General features: G+C 34.5%; 2 protein-coding genes across 4 annotated transcripts; one reads left to right on the top strand and one right to left on the bottom strand.

The window, feature by feature from the left end:
- Window positions 1-6: 6 nt before the first annotated feature.
- Window positions 7-3,957, top strand: PRMT3 (protein arginine methyltransferase 3). Its single transcript, XM_012213313.4, has 7 exons — window positions 7-419; window positions 763-1,197; window positions 1,314-1,411; window positions 2,308-2,386; window positions 2,466-2,717; window positions 2,814-2,981; window positions 3,307-3,957. The coding sequence occupies exons 1-7, from the start codon at window positions 102-104 to the stop codon at window positions 3,760-3,762; spliced, it is 1,806 nt and encodes a 601-aa protein (XP_012068703.1). The 5' UTR covers window positions 7-101; the 3' UTR covers window positions 3,763-3,957.
- A 599-nt stretch (window positions 3,958-4,556) lies between these two features.
- On the bottom strand, window positions 4,557-19,162 carry NRPA2 (nuclear RNA polymerase A2). 3 transcript variants are annotated; one of them, XM_012213314.4, is made up of 27 exons: window positions 18,855-19,162; window positions 18,686-18,765; window positions 18,481-18,600; window positions 16,473-16,549; window positions 15,108-15,171; window positions 14,683-14,753; window positions 13,556-13,651; window positions 13,416-13,461; window positions 12,870-13,050; window positions 12,736-12,788; window positions 12,505-12,578; window positions 12,212-12,329; window positions 11,326-11,410; window positions 10,293-10,408; window positions 9,709-9,836; window positions 9,532-9,611; window positions 8,795-9,036; window positions 8,551-8,715; window positions 8,240-8,404; window positions 8,054-8,128; window positions 7,339-7,442; window positions 7,189-7,264; window positions 6,680-6,808; window positions 6,427-6,567; window positions 5,834-6,046; window positions 5,413-5,670; window positions 4,557-5,181 (listed from the first exon to the last, which is right to left on the bottom strand). In XM_012213314.4, the coding sequence occupies exons 1-27, from the start codon at window positions 19,030-19,032 to the stop codon at window positions 4,777-4,779; spliced, it is 3,540 nt and encodes a 1,179-aa protein (XP_012068704.1). In that variant the 5' UTR covers window positions 19,033-19,162; the 3' UTR covers window positions 4,557-4,776. The 3 variants fall into 3 exon arrangements, with proteins under 3 accessions (XP_012068704.1, XP_089579128.1, XP_089579127.1); XM_089723002.1 differs by lacking the exons at window positions 18,686-18,765; window positions 18,855-19,162 and adding exons at window positions 16,311-16,374; window positions 17,971-18,031; XM_089723001.1 differs by lacking the exons at window positions 18,686-18,765; window positions 18,855-19,162 and adding an exon at window positions 17,971-18,031.
- Between the last annotated feature and the right edge of the window lie 1,230 nt (window positions 19,163-20,392).

Raw genomic sequence — 20,392 nt, 5'->3', positions numbered from 1 at the left:
AGAAGGCAAAATACTCCCACGTCTTTTATTTTAGGGTTTCTGTTAGGGTTTAATGAAGTTAAACTGATATTGGCATATTTCATCTCTCTGCTGGACGAAGTATGGCCAATAACCATCAAAAGGAAATCAATATGATCGAACGAGAAGCTGAAGAAGAAGAAGAAGAAGAAGAAATAGAAGAGGAAGAAGAAGAAGAAGAAGAAGACAACGGGGATTGGGAAGATTGGAAAGAGGATGACGGAGAGGAGGATTCAAACTCGAAGTTTATGTGCTTGTTCTGTGATTCCAACTACAGTTCATGCATTGAGTTACTTGAACACTGCGCTGCAACTCATAAGTTCGATTTTCAGGGGATAAGGAAAGATTTGAACTTGGATTTTTACAGTTCATTCAAGCTGATTAACTATGTACGCTCTGAGGTAAGTTGCTACTGCTTATCAATGTGTTTGTTTGGTTTCCGAGGAAGTGAAGAATAAAAAAATTTTGAATCTTCACCACTGGAACTGCATTGGATAAACTGTTATGTTTGGCTCTTTAATTGTGTTGTGATTGAGGTTATTTGTGGTTGCTAAGAATTGGAAACAAAAGAAAGGGGAAGGTTTTTTGACTCTTTAAATTGGAACTAAGCTAAATTAATCGGTTATGTTATTATTTTAAATTCTTGGGATCCAAAGTTGAGAATTAGAAATTTTATCTATGTTGCTGTAATTTTTGTAAGTTTGCAACTCATTTTTAACCCTAAAGTTCAAATCTTGATGTCAGGTGGCAGAAAACAGATGTTGGAGTTGTGGGCTCAGCTGCAAGTCCAACCATGACCTACAGTGTCATTTACATGAAACGGGCAGTCTTGAGAACGTTAAGCTTTTATGGGATGATGATAAATATCTGAAACCTTTTCTGCATGATGATTCACTCTTGTACAGTTTTGCTGAAGATGAAGAAGGTGAAGACGATTATAATGCATCAGTAGATAAAGAGGAATTGATGAGAGATTTGGGGAATATGGAAGAGATCTGTCTTGCAGATGACAATTCTGCTGCTTGCTCCGACAATTTTAAAGAAAATGGAATAAAAGAGGTTGCCTCTGTTTCCAAAGGCCTTTTAAATCTTGTTTCGAAGGATATTAAGAAAGTCAATGAGAGTTATTTCGGTTCTTATAGTTCATTTGGTATCCACAGAGAGATGATAAGTGATAAGGTACTAAGCTTTAATTGTAATGTTTCACACCAGTATATGGTTTTAAACTGCAAAATATGTGAGTTGATTGTAGATTATACAACATTACTGTTGAGACTGTTACATACTTTATGCAGGTAAGAATGGATGCTTATAGGCAAGCAATATTAAAAAATCCTTCTCTCTTTACTGGTTCTGTTGTGATGGATGTAGGTTGTGGAACTGGCATACTAAGGTGAGTTGGCAGTATGTCTTTAGTAGAATAAGCACAGTTCAACTTCCCCGACTTCCCCCTCCTTTTCTGCATTTTTTTATGCTTCATCTTAGATTTATTGTTTCACATCCTAATTTGTCTTTGGTGGATTCTCAATGGCTCTACTCTTCACCATTCACAAAATCTTTGAGCTCATGTCCTCACATTTTCTAATTGCCAATATAAACTGTATCATAGTGCTGTTGACTTCCTAGGACTCACTTTTGGAAGTTTAACAAAAGGTAAAAGCTTGATAAGGTCATATTTCACTTTCGCACTGCAAATTATGCCTGCAATGTTTGAAGGATGCTGGCGATCCTTGTTGTTAAAGGTGTCATTGGCTTTTGAGGTGATAGCCAGCTTAGGCGGTTGTGTTGAGAGTGAGCAGTTATCAATCATCTGAGATGGTTGGAATTTGGTGCAGAAAGTGCTGCAGTATTTTCTGAAATCTGTCATTTGATTGCCTGCAAAACTCTAGCCAGTTGGTTCCTCCATGTGACTGAAATTTTATAAAGCATTCTTCCATCTATCTTTCAAATTTATTCAGAGTTGCTAAAAGGTTTAATAGATGGTACCCTTTGTTTCTCCTCCGTGACTCTGGATGGTGTCTCAAAAAAAAAAAAAAAAAGGACTTACTTTGCGTGCAAGTAGAATGTATAGATGGCTACCGGCTAACTTTGGATCCATGCCATTGATTGAAGTGGCTATCTGGTTGGTTGCATAACTGATAGAATTTGTTAACTGAATCAGGAGTTGTCCATGTCAAGAATTTAGAACCACCTATTTGTTCATGTAAATCAATGATATGTTCTAGACATTCACGATACAAGATGATCTTATGAGCTACTTTTGTGTTTTGCTTGTTTTGTTTCACACAGTCTCTTTGCAGCCCAAGGAGGGGCTTCGAGAGTGATTGCAGTTGAAGCCAGTGAGAAGATGGCTGCAGTGGCAACTCAGGTATGTTTCCTTGCTTGTAGTTCCATTAATTCCTTTATTTCCTCTGGCTCTGATCCCCCTTTGCTTACCATAACTATAGGTTGCTAAAGACAATGGCCTATGGCGTAGCAATGAAGGCAATGACCGGTGTACTGGGTTAATAGAGGTGGTTCAAGGTATGGTTGAGGATCTTGATAAATTTGCACAAATTGAACCACACAGTGTTGATGTGTTATTGAGTGAATGGATGGGTTATTGCCTACTCTATGAGTCAATGCTCAGCTCAGTGCTCTTTGCAAGAGATAAATGGTTGAAGCCTGGAGGTGCCATTCTCCCTGATACCGCAACTATTGTGAGTTATTTTCTGTTTTCTGCTGCTTGTACAACGCGATCTCAGATTCATAGTTGAAACTCACTTCTAATCTTTGTTTTTGCTGTGAACTACAAGTATGCTGCAGGATTCGGAATAGGTGGTACCAGTCTTCCATTTTGGAAAGACGTTTATGGTTTCAATATGTCTAGCATTGGCAAAGAACTTGTTAAGGATGCTGCTCAATTTCCTATTGTTGATGTTGTGGATGATTGCAATCTAGTGACTAATGCTGCCATTCTCCGGGTTAGTACTCATCCTTAAAATTGTGACTAAATTAAGATCCATCCCACAGTTTCATAAGAATTCTTGTTTCATTATTCTGGTCAAACACATGAAAGTTTCCTTCTTGTTCATGTTTCAATAACCTTTTCTTTTTCCTGAACGTATTTAGTGCGACCATTTCTTACCCCTTTCTCAATCATGCATACTTGTTGGCATCTTGTGGTGCCATTTAATTTCATCCTTTCTTTTAGCTTGGAAGAAGTAAAAGAAAAAGATCTTCAGAATTTTCTGACTGGGAAAGTGCCTTCATTTTTGTTTTGTTTAACATACGTTCCAATTGCTTTAGACTTTTGACCTGGCAACCATGAACCCTGAAGAAGTGGACTTCACAGCAAGTATTGAGTTGGAACCAAAGTACAGTTTGGCTAGCAACACCAGTGAAACGACATCTAAAGCAACATGGTGCTATGGGGTTGTATTGTGGTTCGACACTGGTTTTACATCCAGGTTCTGCAAAGAGACGCCGGCTGTTTTATCCACGTCTCCCTACACTCCCAAAACGCACTGGTTCCAAACAATTCTCACATTTCGAGAACCGATAGCGATGACACAAGGGAAACTCCTTGCTGATAGATCAGCAGCTGTTGGTACAGAAGCATGCCCTGCCGCAAAAATCCATTTGCGAATCAGCATTGTTCGCGCTGCTCAACATCGGAGCATTGATGTTTCCATGGAAACTAATACAGTTGGTCTGGATGGTCGGAAGAACACTTGGCCAGTCCAGATATTCAATCTATCGTAGAATATACATTTATATATTGGATTAGACCTTGAAATTACACCATTTGACAAAAATTTTGTCTTGTTTTGCCGGCTGGGATCAGTTTTAGATTATCCATTTTGCTCTCTTTAGAAGTTAGTTACACTATCATAATCAATTGTATTCATGGTTTCTAGTTCTACATAATTCGTCCTTGGCACAAATTTGAGGGCTAAATTACGGCTGTTAGAATCTGACTGATGCATTTTTTAAAACGTGAGGAAAGAAAGACATGAAGGAAAGTATATGTAAATGGCTTTTATAAAAGAACAATAAATATAACTAATTACAATTTTTTTTGGCTCAATTAGGTTTGATTTTATTTAAATTTTTGATTTGCTTTCAATTTTAATTATTCAATGACAAGTGACCAAAACTAATTGGCTATATGAATAAACAATTTGTCTTTCAATTAAAATAAACAAAATTTAGGAGAGTAAAATTAATTAAAAATTTTAAGCTATGCACTTATTTACTTATATTACATTTTGACAACATTTGAACTATATGATAGTAATATTTATATATAAATTAAATATTTTCATTAATACAAAACATAATATGAAATCTAATTGATAATATTTACATTTATTGATTAAAACGCAATAATAATTCTAATAATTTTTGGAAGGATTGACTATTTGCTAACGTGAAACGTCACATTCTATAAGATCATAATTCAATTAGAAATAACATTTCATCAAAATAAAAAAAAAAAAAAAATTTAATTGGGCGTACGTCTTTATTTTTGTTAAACAATAGAATTTTGATACCGATTTAAGCATAATTAATTTCGTAAAATTAATATTTAGAATTTCAGGGAGTTGTTGACTATTACGTTAAGAGTTTCAACGTTACAAACTGCTTACAACAAGATAAATACATGTACAGTAAACTAATTTAAATTCCTTCCCCGTGTCTCTTCTCTTGCACCAAAACTCAAAGCAAAATTGTGCCAACACTCAGTAATGGTGAGAAATGACAGTAGGTTTATGCTCAAGCTCCACTTAGCTGGACAGTCATTTTTATGTTCATAGCTGCTAATTCGGCAGCCAAATATCGGAAGACGTAAGGCATCGCAACAGTTTCCATACCTTTACTTGTTTGGCATGCATGGCAAGCCACTTTTTTGGGAGCCCTCACTGGGGGTAAGCCGCCAATATCCCTAACCACCCGCTTTTGTGTCTGGACGAATGATGATGTGAGTATGCTTCCACATATAGAACACACGTCGGCAATGTGATAATCAGAACATGTGTGGAGCCTATCGTGCAACAAATATGCTGCCCCGTGAGCAAGCATGGCATCTCGTTCCATTTCTCCGAAACGGATACCTCCACCACGCTTTCTTCCTTTAATAGGTTGTCTAGTGACTTGGTCAACAACTCCCGTTGATCGCACCTACATGTCAATTGCAAGACAGGATATATCATGATCATCAGCCAAATATATTCTTTCACTGCAAGACCAACTTCCGCTAGGCATGTAAGTTGGTGGATGAACACAAATGGAGTTGCAAACAAGTTCCAAATACAGGCTTAGTAAGAAACTAAAACATTTCATAGAAGAGCAAGTGCTGAAATTTCAATTATAATAATGTCATCTGTCGATTAACTTGAAAAGAACTCTGACCTGAAATTTGTCTGATACCATGTGACGAAGGCGCTGGTAATAAACAGGCCCAATAAATATTTCACATGCGAGTTCTGTTCCATAAACCCCACTGTAAAGCACCTCTACACCATGGTAGTTAAACCCGTGAGATCTAAGCATTTCACCAAGGTCATCAACAAGAGATTCAGAATCTGACTTGTTGTCTCCCCCTTCAGCTTTTTTAACTGAATTGGCAAAAGGTGTAGCATCCACAAATTTTCCATTTAAACTACCCCCCTGAGACATTAAGTGTTCAAGTGTCCATCAATTATTTTCCAGACAGTTGCCAAATAAGATATGCTAATATTCCACTAATGCAGAAATATAGTGACTTATGCTGTATTTTCAAAGGAACAACACATAATACCAATTTGAAGATTTCTTTTTGCCACTACCATACCTTAGCAGCAAGAGATTCCAAAAGCATAGCAATTGTCATTCTTGAAGGAAATGCATGGGGATTGATAATCAGATCAGGACGCATTCCAGTAGCTCCAGAAAATGGCATGTCGATGTCTGGCCATAATTGAGAGCAAACACCCTTCTGCCCGTGTCTGCTACTAAATTTATCACCAATGATAGGGTTTCTGGGATGTCGAAAGCGTATGTTCACCTGTTCAAGCAAAGAAATAGAATTAACCAATAATAATAAGTGAAACATATTAAATGAGATAGCATGTATATTTAACATATCATGAAAAAATAAATTATTGTATAACCGGTAGCAAACAAACAAATTTCTGAGCAAAACAAAATTTAGATTTCTTGCTAGCTGAATTTGTATCACTCTAGTTCTAGGTTCGGTTTCAGGCAATAACAGAGAACTAAAACTACACTTTTGAAAAATAATAGATGAAACAATGCAAAAGAATTATCTTCTTTAAACATATTTTCCTACCACTTGATTCCCATTTGCTTATTTTTATTATGTTCTTTTTTTTTTTTTTTTTTTTTTTTTAATCTGTGCAGCCAAGATGAAAGATATGAACTTACCTTCTGAATGTTGTTCTTGTTTTTTGTATCAACAGCAACATAGTCAACAAAAACAGGATCTGAACCTTTCCGATTATTGGTTTTCGTTGTATTTGTTACTTCATCATAAATGCTACAATACGGTTCATTTGGATGTATCATCTGGATTTAAATTAGGAAATTCGTCATCAGAAATTTTACAGGATCAACCTAGAAGAATAAAAGGGTAGAGTGGGGGGCAAAGAGTGGAGAAACCAGAAATAAAAAGGTTAACCTGGCCAATATATGGAAGTCCATCTGAATCGATCACTGAGTGCCATGACCTATCAATGTTACTTCTCCTAAACATTTTTTGGGCTCGGGCAGACTTACTGCCTTCTTCAGATAAGTCAATAGTCTCTGTCTGCAAAAAGAATAGCAAAAGAAGAAACTCAAAGGATGATGGGGACAGGTCAAAATAACCAAATAGAATAATGACAAGTATCAGCGTGAAAAAACAAACTATAACAACACAAAAATATATATTGCTAGGAAAAGCAAGAAATTTTTATCTACAATCAGCAGTTGAAATGTTATAAAATCATTCACTCAAAGATGAAGGCACTATAGTTAGGAAAGTGCAAGAACTTTGATAGAAATGTTATCCAAGTAACAAAATGGAAAATGAAGAAGTTCCAGCAATATAAGTTGACACTAAGATAAAAATAAGCCAATAGTGGGAAAACCACAACAATAACTTTAATGATGAATAATTCTAAGGCATAGTGGGTACTACGTGCAAACCTGGTAGATTTGCCCATGGAACATTCCACGTTCAACAGATGACTTGTTTAGAATCATGGCATCCTCCATATCATATCTAGCAGACAAAACACAATTGTATTTAGAAATACTACGATGATTTTACTATGCATGCTTGTCTAAAATACTTACCCTGTATAAGCAAGCACTGCAACTATTGCGTTAGTCCCTGTTGGATACTCATCTATACAGTACTTTGTATATGCACTTGTGCGAACAATGGGAGTTTGAGGAGTCTGTGAATGTCCATGGTAGTTTAATCACACCAGTGAAAAGCAAAAATAGTAACAAAAATAATGACATACACAAGGCAAAGGGAAGAGAAGTAAATGCGACATTTATTTCTGAAGGTCAGGATGTCGGCTCTCAACCACCTTCTGGCTTATGGCCAATTTGCTTCTCAGCTGTAGAGGTTTTTGTGGGTATGCTCAAGAATTTTAATCCAACTTGGTAAAACATGTCACTCAGTAGTTATTCATTTTTACACACAAGGTCAAAAAGTCAAAACTATGTAACTCAGACTTTCATGTGGATATTCAAGCTGATTACTGGCCCAGAGGTCAAACTTGCCCATTTCCAAAATTAAATAAATTGTTCATATTAATTTGAATCATCAATGTATCATATACCCATGTCCAAAAATCCTTATCCGACACAGGTATTTTAGGGTAAAGTGAAGATTCAAACTGACAATGGGTTAAAAAAACGTACGACTATGCACAAGATAGGCATAGGGCAGTTAGTGGACATATAATCATCAAAAAGAAAGCATATCCAGAAAAGTTTTCCAGAGCGAAGTCTCCAATCACAAAAGCAAAAATCCGGAGAATGAATACAGGAGCCATGCCTGAAGATGGTATAGCTTTTGATCTGCTCGGAAGCGAAGAGATTGTAAAGAGAAAGCCATTGTTTGTTTTGCCATCTACAATAAACAAATTATAGAAATAAAATGTCAATGTTAAGCAAAGTTAAGGACAACAAAAATATTATTGGACTGTAAACAGGGCTTCCCTCAATAAAGCACAATATACACCTGACACTGGTACATATTTCGGGGACTTTGATTGTGGTCCGACCATGGAGTTAGGTTAGCCACCACACTCAGCATATCAGTAGGATGAATTTCTTCATGAGTAGCAGGAAATGCATCACTTCTTCCACCATTGCCACCATCTGGACATCTTATTTCCATGTACACCTAATATCAAATACATAAGCATGTCAGTTATAAGTAGGCATTTAGTCCTATCTTCAAGCCAAGAGCAAGTTTACCCAACGATCATTGCCCGAATTTTTCTAAAGCTATTGCTACAAAATAAGGAATAAATGCAAATATTCTTGTACCTGTTCAAATGGTCCAATAAGTTCAATGTTTCGACTGTCATCAGCAGGAATAGAAATATTTCTCACTGGACGAATAAATCTGGAAGGAGATGTGAATAGGTATAAACCAGGATATGCACCACCCATGCTCAAAGGAATATATCCGACTTCCAGATCATCAGGAATCTGCAGGATATCATTTATAAATGACAAGGAGAAAGAAATCTACTGGGAAAGCTAGTGAAGAAGTTTGGCAAAAACAAACCATTGAAGCAGCTGACACTTTTAATCTTCGTAAATGAGCAACAACTTTCTCAACTTCACTAGAAGGTATGGAGCCAACGACACGACCATCTAAAAGAACAGAAAGAACTTGAGGAGGCCCAGCTTGAACAAGCTTTGGCAACGAAGAAATCATTCCGAGACCAGTCAAAACGCCGAGGATAGACTTCCTCATGTCAAAAAAATCTTTAACAGCTCCATGCGAATCAAAGTATGAAGTAACTCCTGATATACATGACATCCCACAAAGTAAGAATACAATCTAAAATTAGATACAATCTATGAGTGATATCCAGAGCAAACCTAAAATTAGATACAATCTAAATGTCCTTGAGTGACCAAGTTCACATCAACTTGTCCTTGTCATGTAAGTTACAATAAGCAGAATATGTGATTTGCATAGAAAGATAACGAACTGAAGCATGACAACATAAGAATAGAATTACTAATAATCATTCATGCCAAGTAATTAACCAATCCCCATCATGATTCACTAAGCATTGCTATGAGAGGTTGTAATGCACTGCTTTTCCTTTAAATCAAAGTTAAACGAGAACTGAAGAACAGAAAAATACACTTCAGTGAAGAGATCTAAATAAGAAGCTCAACTGCCAGGAGAAACAAAGAGGCTGAAAAGAAAAATAGATGGGCATTCTTGTAACTTCTTAGAAAATTAAACAAATGCATGAGAAAAAAATTTTGAGTAAATGTTAGACTTACGACAAGAACGAGTCATATGGTTGAGCAACCCACATGGTTCCCCATCAGGTGTATGGACAGGGCAAAGAAAACCCCAAGATCTGTATTAACACAAACATACATAAATAACTATATGTGAACGTAAAGAATTTTACAACAAAGTTCATGTAAATTTCACATAAATTGGCATGTGCATACTCAGGTAGCAACTTCCGCACGCTTGTTGTACGCAATCCAGCAAAGGAAGCCCCTCTATGCACAGCACGGAAAAAAGAAAGAAAACGTAGAAAATTGAGCCTCTCTGCTTGAACTGTGTAACCAGCCCTCTAGTGAATCACAACAAACCCCATTAATGGATCACAAATAACAGACACAAGCAAATTATGCCCACATTATCCAACTGAAATCCTCATATAACTAGTAAAATGCAAACATGAATGTATTGTTAAGGCTAAAGACTGATTACAGTTGAAAGAAGAAAACAAGAAGCATGATAATTAACTATCCATCCAAGTTGATTCAATAAACAAACGAGAATCATAGACACATAAGCATGTATCATGTAGGACGGTGCACAACTGCACATAAAAAGCTTTATGCTTCAACTATAGAGTGCAAATGTGACAAACCCATATATGAGCCTTTGTATTGTATCTCATACTATTGCATCAACCTATTCAACTTCCACTTACAACTAGTCATCCGACAGAGGGACACATCCAGGTACATGCATGCAGAGAGAAAGAGGCAAGAAAGAAAGAAACAGTCTGGTCTATCAATACCTGCTGTAAATCTAGGCCCGTTTGTGTTATCAGTCTACCAGTTTTCAGCAAATTCTCCACAGCTAAACTGACTGATGACGAATGATTCTTATCCATAACCTTCTTGACATCTGAAACTGCATCGTCCCAAGCAACAAAAATGGAAATCAGTATCATCTTTGAGAATCTCCCCAATTTATTCATAAGCCATTTGCCAACAACTTTCAACAACTGCACAAGAGGTTAATCAATTACTTGTTCACTATGTATCCAGTGTTTGAAACAGATACAAGTATTGAAAATCCAATTTCTCAAAATTCCGAAATAGGAAATTTGAATTGCCTCCGAAATTTGTGTTCCCTCTAAACCCACCCAAATGAATGGTGAGGATAGCATGTCTAAGATTTTTGCTCCATGTCCCAACCGAGTCAAACTGAACCTGGTACCACCTGGGATGTCTCCACAATTCAATACACAAACTTTCACATTTATCATCAAATCCCAATGCAAAACCAGTGATGCAGGGACTTGAATTCACGTTTACAATGAATTCGATCCATAACATGTATATCAGCTTTTCTGCAGCAATATAGTCAAAACAAGTCACTCTCTAGATGAGTTGGATTCTTGTAAAGCACCAATAAACAAGGTGTTCTCCTTTTGGTGATAGTAGTCAAAGTTTTTCCGCATGTTGCTCAAGAATGCACCGGGTGGAGGGGAGAGCTACTTTTGTAGCCAAGCCACTAAACTCACAGAATAAAGAAACAATAGGTGGGACCAGGAAAGCAAATGCATTATATATACTACTTATATAAAAACGGTGGCATTAAATGCATGAATAATAAATAACATTGAAATATGAGGTGAGGACAGTAGCCTGTATAACAACAACAAAAAATGCCCGAGCCTCCTTGAGGGATCCAAAAAAAAAAAAGGAAGTATTAGTTGCACTTTCAAATAAGAAAGGGATGGAAAGTGGGAGATGGAGGGAATAGAGGAGTGCAAGAGAGAGACCCAATCATATAAAAGCAGAAAATGAAAGAATAAAATATACCTGACAAAAAATTGAGCTTCTTGTTTTTTTCAATCTCTTCTTGAATAACTTTTTTCGCTTTACGAAGCCACTCTTCTAGTTTCTCCTATAATTATGCATAATATAACTACGTCAATGTCACAATTATTGGAACTTAATCATATGCCGTCATCAGATGATAATAGATGAGCACGATTTCACAGTAACTGGACAGTAGCCAAGCAAACCAGGACATTGCTCAAGACATCAGGACACAAACACATCTCTCTGGATGTATGACTTCAGGAAAATACGAAAATCAAGAAATTAAGAACAGAATATATAATTTTAACAACATATAATATCCCCTTCTCACATTCACTTGAAAGATAGAATTAATGTCTCCCGTAACCACTGCATCTAAAATTTTAAAATCTTAGTGGTGACTGCTATTTTGGTTTAAAGAAAAAAAAAGGAAAAAGAAAAAGCAAACGCATTTCATTTTCTTCTGTCCAGCTCTTTAAAAATCAGTTTGGGCCTCCTTTTAAATTTGAATAAATCCCATTTAGTTTGGTTGGGTTTTGATAATACATAGATATACATATACACACACACATACACACACACATACACACAACCAAAAAAACCTAACCTTAATATACACATATGTTCATTACATAAAAATATTTGAAATTTTGGTTAGTCCAGTGTTTCAGGTTTGGTTTTAAAATTTTTTCTTTTTTTTGCCGTTATTTGCTTCAGCTTAGTTTTTATAAAATTTTGTTCAGTTCAATTTCTTCTCTAGTAAAAATTGGTTATTTCAGTTTTACAAAATTCAAACCAAACCAACTGAAATGCTTAACCTCTATAAAAATTGGTTAATAAAAATCCTCTCTTTCAAGAGATACCAATTCTACTTGTTTTCTACCTTGAGATAAATGGTAATGAGGTGTCCAGGAAGTAAGATCTCCTGATTTTGCAGGGAGTCTGGGTTGTCTTCCACAGAAGTCTTGTCTACAAGAGAGAACAGTTTCTGCAACATGAAGCTAAAGAAGTAAAAGTCAAATACAAATCTGAGCATGAGAAACAGCACAAAATATAAAGAAAGTAGCGATATTCCTAAAGTTGTAACTGGCTGGGACAAACTTATGAGATAGAGAGAGAGAGAGAGAGAGAGAGAGAGAGAGAGAGAGAGAGAGAGAGAGAGAGAGTTGTACTAACATGAGCAAATTGAACTTGTCATCATAATTAGTAAGATGGACAAATACATAATCTTTTAGAACTGCATGGGCAACCTGCCAAAAGTTAAAAAAAAAAAAATGTCAGCAGAAAGACACTCCAAGTAATAAATCTCATAAGCTTGCTTCACAGGATGTGACCAAAATTGTTTTGCATCCCCCTCCTCTAAAAAGACAAAACAAGATGGAGCGTATGGAGCTGAATGGAACTTACATTAGAGAAACTTTCTTTTTCCAGCCCATCCATGACAGGTTGGAAGTGCTCCCCTGTGAAAGGAACAGAAGTAACATTAGTTACTGAGTTAGAAAACATAAAAATGAGGTTAGCTGTATGACCATGGCAAATACCAATATGCCGCAGACATTCAGTCTGAGTGAAAAGAGATAAGCCTCGAACTTCATCAAGAATAATTTTTGCCCTTTCACCCACAAACTGAGAGCCAACAGCTCCCTTTGTCTTATCATATTTCTCATCAAAGCAACATGTCAACTTCTCATAAATTTCCCAGTCAGTAGTCTCAGCAAGTGCCTGTTAACAAGCACCAATTCTTTTAAAACAAGCACCAAATACAAAATAAGCACCGAGGAGGTAAGTATTGATGCATCTACCCGATACTGGTATGTGCCATCCAATGGTACACTATAATGTTCTAAATCATTTTCTATCACACCACTCAATTATTTTAATACAGAGCAGGATAATTTGAAATTTTAAGTTCCTATCATCATACTTTTCTCCCCCCACTTTCTGAGAAAGTAAGTGACCATATCTTCCAAGGACAACTCTGTAATTTTTTTGTAAGATTAATATCTAAAGTAACTGTTATTTTACACAAAGTCTCCAAGGAAAGAGAAATGCATGACTACAGATTAGAAAGTATGATAACAGAACACCTTCAGAACAATGCCAACAGGAAGCAAGTACTCCCTTCCTTGTATCCTGGGAAAATAAATTGAAAAGAATAATCTCAATTTGGTTTCATAAACGCAAGCCAAAAACAGGTACTCTAGCAACAACACTTAGAATTGCTCACCAAAATCCAAGTCTTGCACTTCCACTACGGAGGTAATACAATTTAACTGTTACTGAAGATTGGTCTGTTAATGAGGATTGGTATTCTCGTACACACCTGGAATGTAAATCAAAAGTATAGCAGAATAAGAATGATGCAGTAAGGCATGTAACTCAGAGGGTATCATTCTGAATGTGAATTCAATGGCAATTAACAAGTGTCCTAATAGCAACCGATAGGACAAGGCAGTTAAGACTGCTGATTGTAATTTCAAATTTGTGCAGGCATTTCGAGGCACCTTTCAGTTAGAACCAATTAGTTATCTAGTTAAGACACTTAATTTGATGTAAAACACCAATTCCCATAGAAAAAGTAACTGGTGCACGATTATCAAATAACTGATCAATTGCTGCGACATCATTTTTCATAGTCAGTTACCATATATATTTTCAATGTAGGCTGGGTAATGTACTTTTCATTAGGCTGAGCTTTATTTGATCAGTTGGCACAGATTTGTTGACGCCTTGAGTTGAATTTTTAGATCAAAGCAACTCAAGTGCAACTCACACGAAAGTTAAAGCAAACAAAATAATGAGATGATAGTTGTTAATAGTAATCATGAGGCTGAATTGGATGTTGTTAAGCACTACGAAAGATTTGAGTAGCAACTTTAGATTAATAAAATACCAATTATTCTATAGTCTACATGGAAGAAAAATACGAGGATAAGGTAAAGAAATAAACAGCATCTGGATGTGAACTACCAAAATTTCAAGGCCATAAGTTATTAAGAATCAACAAAAAATTTCTATTTCATAGTATGCCTCTACCTTAAATGGTTAATGGGAGTACCAGAGAGGCCATAGAGGTAGTGCTGTAGCACACTATTGTTGTTTGATAGAAAAACAAAAAGAAAAGGATTTCAGAAGGATGGTGGAGGAGAAAACATTAGGAGAACGCATTACTTTCAGTCATGATTCAAAGGCCAGTCAATCATTGAGCACCAAGAGTAAGGATTAGGTATTAAGGATCTTAAAGCAATTTTTTACCAAAACCAACCAAATACTTCATATATTATTATAAGATTAGATGAGAAGTATGCAGAATCAGTACCAATAACACAAGAAGAAGTCAGCAAGAGTAAGAACCTTATGACGACAGCTTTGTCAGTGTATCCTTCCCGCCGATCACGAAAAGAACCCCGCACCATACTCATTGGCTGAAACGTGAAATACTAATTCAGTTATGCTATGCAACATATAAAACCAGAAAACAAGAAGAAAATGATAATATGTTATTGGAAGATTCTAAGAAAAACATGTATGCAAATGTTATTCTTTCTTCCGAAACACATTTAACAGCATTCCAAAATTTAAAGCACTATACTTTTCTGAAACAACACAGCTAAGTTCTAAAAGCGGTAGTTATATTCTTTCCAATTATAATGTGGAAGTACTGTTATCAAGCTGATGACCATGGAGCAGAATTGGTAAACTCTGCCTGAGGAAAATATCTGCCATAGCACCTCTACTCTATCACAGCAGAAGTACAAACTTAAAAGCTCCACACTTACATAGTTCCGCTTTGGCATTATTAGACATCGAACAACTCTCTCAAGCCCGTTCAAAATGAAGTACCTATATTACATTGAAAAGAAACATCAATTAAAAAATCAAAGAAAGCAGAGGTTGATAAGGAACAGTTTTCACTGAAAAAAAGGAAAACACAAAGGTGTCTCCTAAAAGGAAATTCACCACCAAACTCAAAGGTCATCCTAACAATAGATGATCTAAGAATAGAGAAAGCTTGCAATGAAAAAAATAAAAAAGCAAATAGTGCGAAGCTTATAATGCCAATGAACATAAATTAAATAGGCATCAGACTTTTTGAGTTTTAGCACAAGAATAATACCATGTTGATCATATTAATAATATTCTTTTAAGCTTTCACAGTCAGGGCTCCAATCCATATGCTATATCCATAAGAGGAGAAATTATTAGGTAGGCTTAATCTACCATGTCAGCTGTAGATCCACCCAATGAAATAAATCCACCTCAGCAACTTGCTTTTTTCATGCTTATTCCCTGTTAATTCTTTCACGTTTTCCGTTTGGTTAGAGATAGGAAACCTATCTAAGAATTTCTCCCATGAGAGGGGTGTTATATAATATTTGGAGAAGAGGCTGTCAAGAACTTCTAAAACCCTAATATGCAAAATTTCTCATGAACTCTACAAAATACCCTTAGTCTAAACTATCAAATTCTTTTTATGAGACTTGAGTAATTAAGATCTTATGTATTCATACTAAACAGAAAAGTCTAAGCATTCAAAAAAAAAAAAACAAAAAAAAAAAATCCTTTTAATCCTCAAAGTTCAATTCAAATATGTCAAGAATTATTTAAGACACACACTTCAATGGTTTAAAAGGAAAAGGCTGGTTTTTCACCAAGTTCATATGCATGATCCATGCAGAGATGCTGGTGTTATGAAGTAAAACAAAGCAAATATATCTAGTATAGTAATGTGGTTTTCTTTTCTGTACACAGATGTATAGTCTTATCCTTCATATAGACCCGAAAAAATTTATCATAAAGATAAACCACACAAATCATTTATTGTGTTGCAACTATAATATGATGTCAAGCAAATGGACAAAAAGTTACTCTTGAACTTGCATGACGACAAGCATCTTACATTAACACTTCAATATATAATAAGGTACACATCAAGCCTAGTTACAAAACTAGAGCTACTATTTTGTAGTGATTCTTCATACTAGCAAAACTTCTATGGTAGTTTGGTGTAGTTTGATTTCATCGCCAGAGTATCATATGCCAATCCTAGCATAATAAACATGTGCATCTAATTAAAATAATGGGATCCAACACCGAAGTACAAGGAAGGATGCATTGAATTCATAAGAAAGATGATAACTTACCCGCCCATCTCGGATGACTCTTCCTTCATGGAAACCAATTTTTGAGAATCAGCACCATACAAGTGACAGAGCCTTGACTGTTCAGATACACTTAGCACGTTAATATCCAAGCAAATAAAACCATTAGAATCCTACCATCTTGGATACATTATTTGCTAATGAAAACAATGAGTTAAAAAACTTGCAGGGCTGCTTATTTATTTTTATAAAAATCAACCTTTATATTTTTCTTTTCATTCTCTGTGCAATACTACCCAACATACCAGGGATCATTTGAACATCGACTATTATGAATCCATAAATTATATGCATATAATGAACCTTTGTTATATAAGTAAACACATGTCTCACTAGAATAACAATGTTACAGACACCAACAAGACAACTATGACAAAAAAAAAAACAGTCTCCAAAAAAAAATTTGAAATAGCAAATCTGCATCAAAATATATTTGAGGATTTGTAGTGAATGGTTAAAGGAAAAGGAATATGAGAAAGGATACCTAACAAACTTGCAAACTAGTGCATATTTCGCGTACAGAAACAGGAAAATACATGGGGACAGCTTACATATGCATGTGAGAGAACACTTAGCTGTGTTGACAATGATTCATCTTTTGAACTTGCCACATAATTGTGAATTGTTTTTTTCACTTACAGGGTGTAGAGCTAGAATATCAGTGCAGGAAAAAGAGTAGGAGAATGGAAAACTAAGGGGTTGTTTACTTGTAGAAAACTGAAGTGGTTTTCTAGTAAAATTTTCAGGAAAACTGGAAGACAAAGTTTTGTGTTCAATCGGTCAGTTTTCCAGTTTACCAAAATTTAATTAAGATTTGAAAAACAGCTTTAAATTGTTTTCCTTTATAACAACGTTCATGTTTTCCAACTGTTTCCATTGAAAAAAAAAATTACATTTCATAATTAATATTGTAACATTTACAATTTTTTCTACAAAATGATTTTATTGGAAAATAAATATTTAAATAACTTAATCAAATATATATTTTTTTAAAATTAAACTATGCTTTAATATGTAATTACTTTTATTATTACAAAAATAAATTATAATTATATCATTTATTTTTAAAAAATTTTACAAAAATATAAAAAATAATAGTATTATAATCATAAATAATCAACAATAAAAATTCAAAAATTTTAAATAAAACATTTCTAAATTCAGTTTTATAATATTTTATTTCTTTTAATTATGAAAGTTATGAATAATATTTTTTGAAGTTTTTAAATTAAAATATAATTTTTATTATTACCACGTGCATGCATTTTCCATTTTCCATTTTCTGTTTTCTAGTTAAACTGTTTCTACAAGTAACACACCCTAAGAAACTTGTAATTAGTGCATATTTCGAGTACAGAAACAAGAAAGTACATGGAGACTCAGACAGCTTATATATGCATGTGAATGAACAGTTAGCTATGTTGACAATGATTCATCTTTTGCACTTGCCATAAAATTGTGAATTTTTTTTTCCACTTACAGGCTGTAGAGCTCGAATATCAATGCCTCAGTACATCAGGCCACTGAATTTCTGGAGCTCACTACAGGAAAGGCAGCAAAAACTTAACTCTGACCATTGATCAATTGGCAATTTGGCATCATAACAGAACAAGATGAGACTTCTATATTTACAAAAGCAAGATTAATGGGTTGGTCCGATGGCTTTTGTAGCATTGAAAGATGAAGCAAATTAATGACACTTACTAATAAAGCAACAAATGCTCTTCAATTGCACTCCAAACTAATAAGCTGCATCAAGCAAATGAAACTAACCACACAGTTCTCTCCCCTCCCATGAATTTCTCTATTCAAGTCGGGCAAAACCCAATGCATCCAAACCAAAGGAGAATCACGTATGACATAAAAATAAATAAATAAAAATAAAACAAAAGCAGTTAATACACAACTACCACAACAGCTAAAATCTCAATTACAAACTTGAAATCACATCATTCTATTAAATGTTGAAACTAACCAAAAGATCACCAACCTTTAACATGATAGGAAGCTGACCGAAATTATACTTTTCTCTTATTACCGGTCTGCCACGATACTCGAAGCAAACATCTGCCTCGAACTTTCCACAATAAGAAACCTTCGCCTGTCGACACTGTTTCAAAATAATACAATAAAAAACAATTGCCCGATAATTAACTGAAAGACGAACAGAAAGCAATTCTAGAGAGAGAACTGACTTCGAAAGGAAGTAAACGTTTAATCTTCGTTCTCAAAGCTTCCCTTACAGGCTCGTACACTTTAGGATTACTCAAGTACAGTGGGCAACAGTTAAGAAAAATGAATGAATTTGAAGAAACCAAACAATAGAAAAGAAGAGAGTGAAAACATAGTGGAACAAAAGGATATATTTGAGACTGGTGTTGGTGAAGGAATCATGAATTTCGACAGGCTTGATATTATCCAACATAACTTCCAATCCTCTCTCCACCATATAATCGAATGAATCTATGTGATGCTTTGCTAGCTCTTGTAACTCCCTGAAGTCTCCCATTGCTGCACCTGATATTTGCTTCTTTTGCGCCATTAGCTTCCTCTTAGCTGGTAACTGGTTAAGAGAGAAGCTTATTTTGTTAGTAGCTTTTGTTCTGTAATTGATCGCAAAAGAAGCTTTCCCTTGAGCTTTCAGAGACAGCTTCTGTCTTAGGAAATGGTAGGGGTTAGGGTTTTAGGAAAAGCGACTGGGATTGGGTTTCAAATTTTGCTGGGCTTGTCGGATTTGGCCCATCAAGGTCGACTTCAAAATAAATAAATTGACACGTGAATTATAGTCAAATTAAACATAAGTACCTCTATTTTTTAAAAACCAACTAAATCCCCAAATTATGATTTTTCTAACACTTTAGTACTTTCATCTAAAATAAAAAAAACTAGTGTATTAACAGAAATTATTAGGTTATAGGATCAATTTCTCAATCAATTGATATTCAAAATACTATTTTCGATGAAGGAATAAAGCATTAAAATAATATAAATCATGACCTTGTAATTAATTTTTGAAAATAAAAATTCTCATGTGTTAATTTATTTTTAATTTATAAATTTTTTTTATTTTTTTTTATGCTACTATAAAAAAATTAAATTATTGCGTTTAAATGAGTATCTCATATCACAATGCATAAGAAATCCAAAATGCACTTAAACAATAATTAATTATACTCTACATATTGCTTATTAAATTCGTAAATTCATAAATTTATTTCAACTTTTATATTTGGTACGAATGAAGTTTATTTTACATGTTTAAAACTAAAATTTATAAAATTCAATGCAATTATATCAATTTTTGACATATATATAATGGATTATATATGTCAAAATCATTAATGCTAAATAAAAATAATTATTATTATCGTAATGATTTTATCTGAATATTATTACGTGTATAAAATAAAAAAATATATAAATAATTATAAATATCAATGAAGTTACGATGTACAAAATGTATAAGTTTGCAATAAATGGCATGCTAAAGAAGAAAACATCTAGAGGCAAATAAATATATTCTTTAACTAGCAATTTTATTTTATTTTTTTAAGATAATGGGGTTTAATACATTCTTATATAAGATAATAATATATTTCTATTTAGGATATTTATAATATCCTATAGTTTGAGATAAGGGTTGATATATTCCTATTTAGAATATTCCTATTTTATATTATTAATATTAAAAAGAAAAAGCTAAACAAATAAATCCAAGAACTCCAAAAATTAAAAGGGAAAAAAAAAAAAATCTAAGCAATAATACACCAATAGAATCTGCAATAGGCTCCACATGAAATATCCCAACCCACAATCGCATTCCTACGGCAACTGCCTGCGCCTTTCTGCTACATCAACTGAAACAGAAAAAAGAGTCACTAAAATCAACGGTCAGGATCCTC

Source organism: Jatropha curcas, chromosome 1 (assembly GCF_041381405.1).
Source record: "Jatropha curcas cultivar XTBG-Jc1 chromosome 1, XTBG_Jcur_1.0, whole genome shotgun sequence".
In the NCBI taxonomy this organism is placed as follows: Eukaryota; Viridiplantae; Streptophyta; class Magnoliopsida; order Malpighiales; family Euphorbiaceae; genus Jatropha; species Jatropha curcas.
Note: the sequence above shows the minus strand (reverse complement) of the source record. Positions and strands in the feature narration are given on the sequence as shown.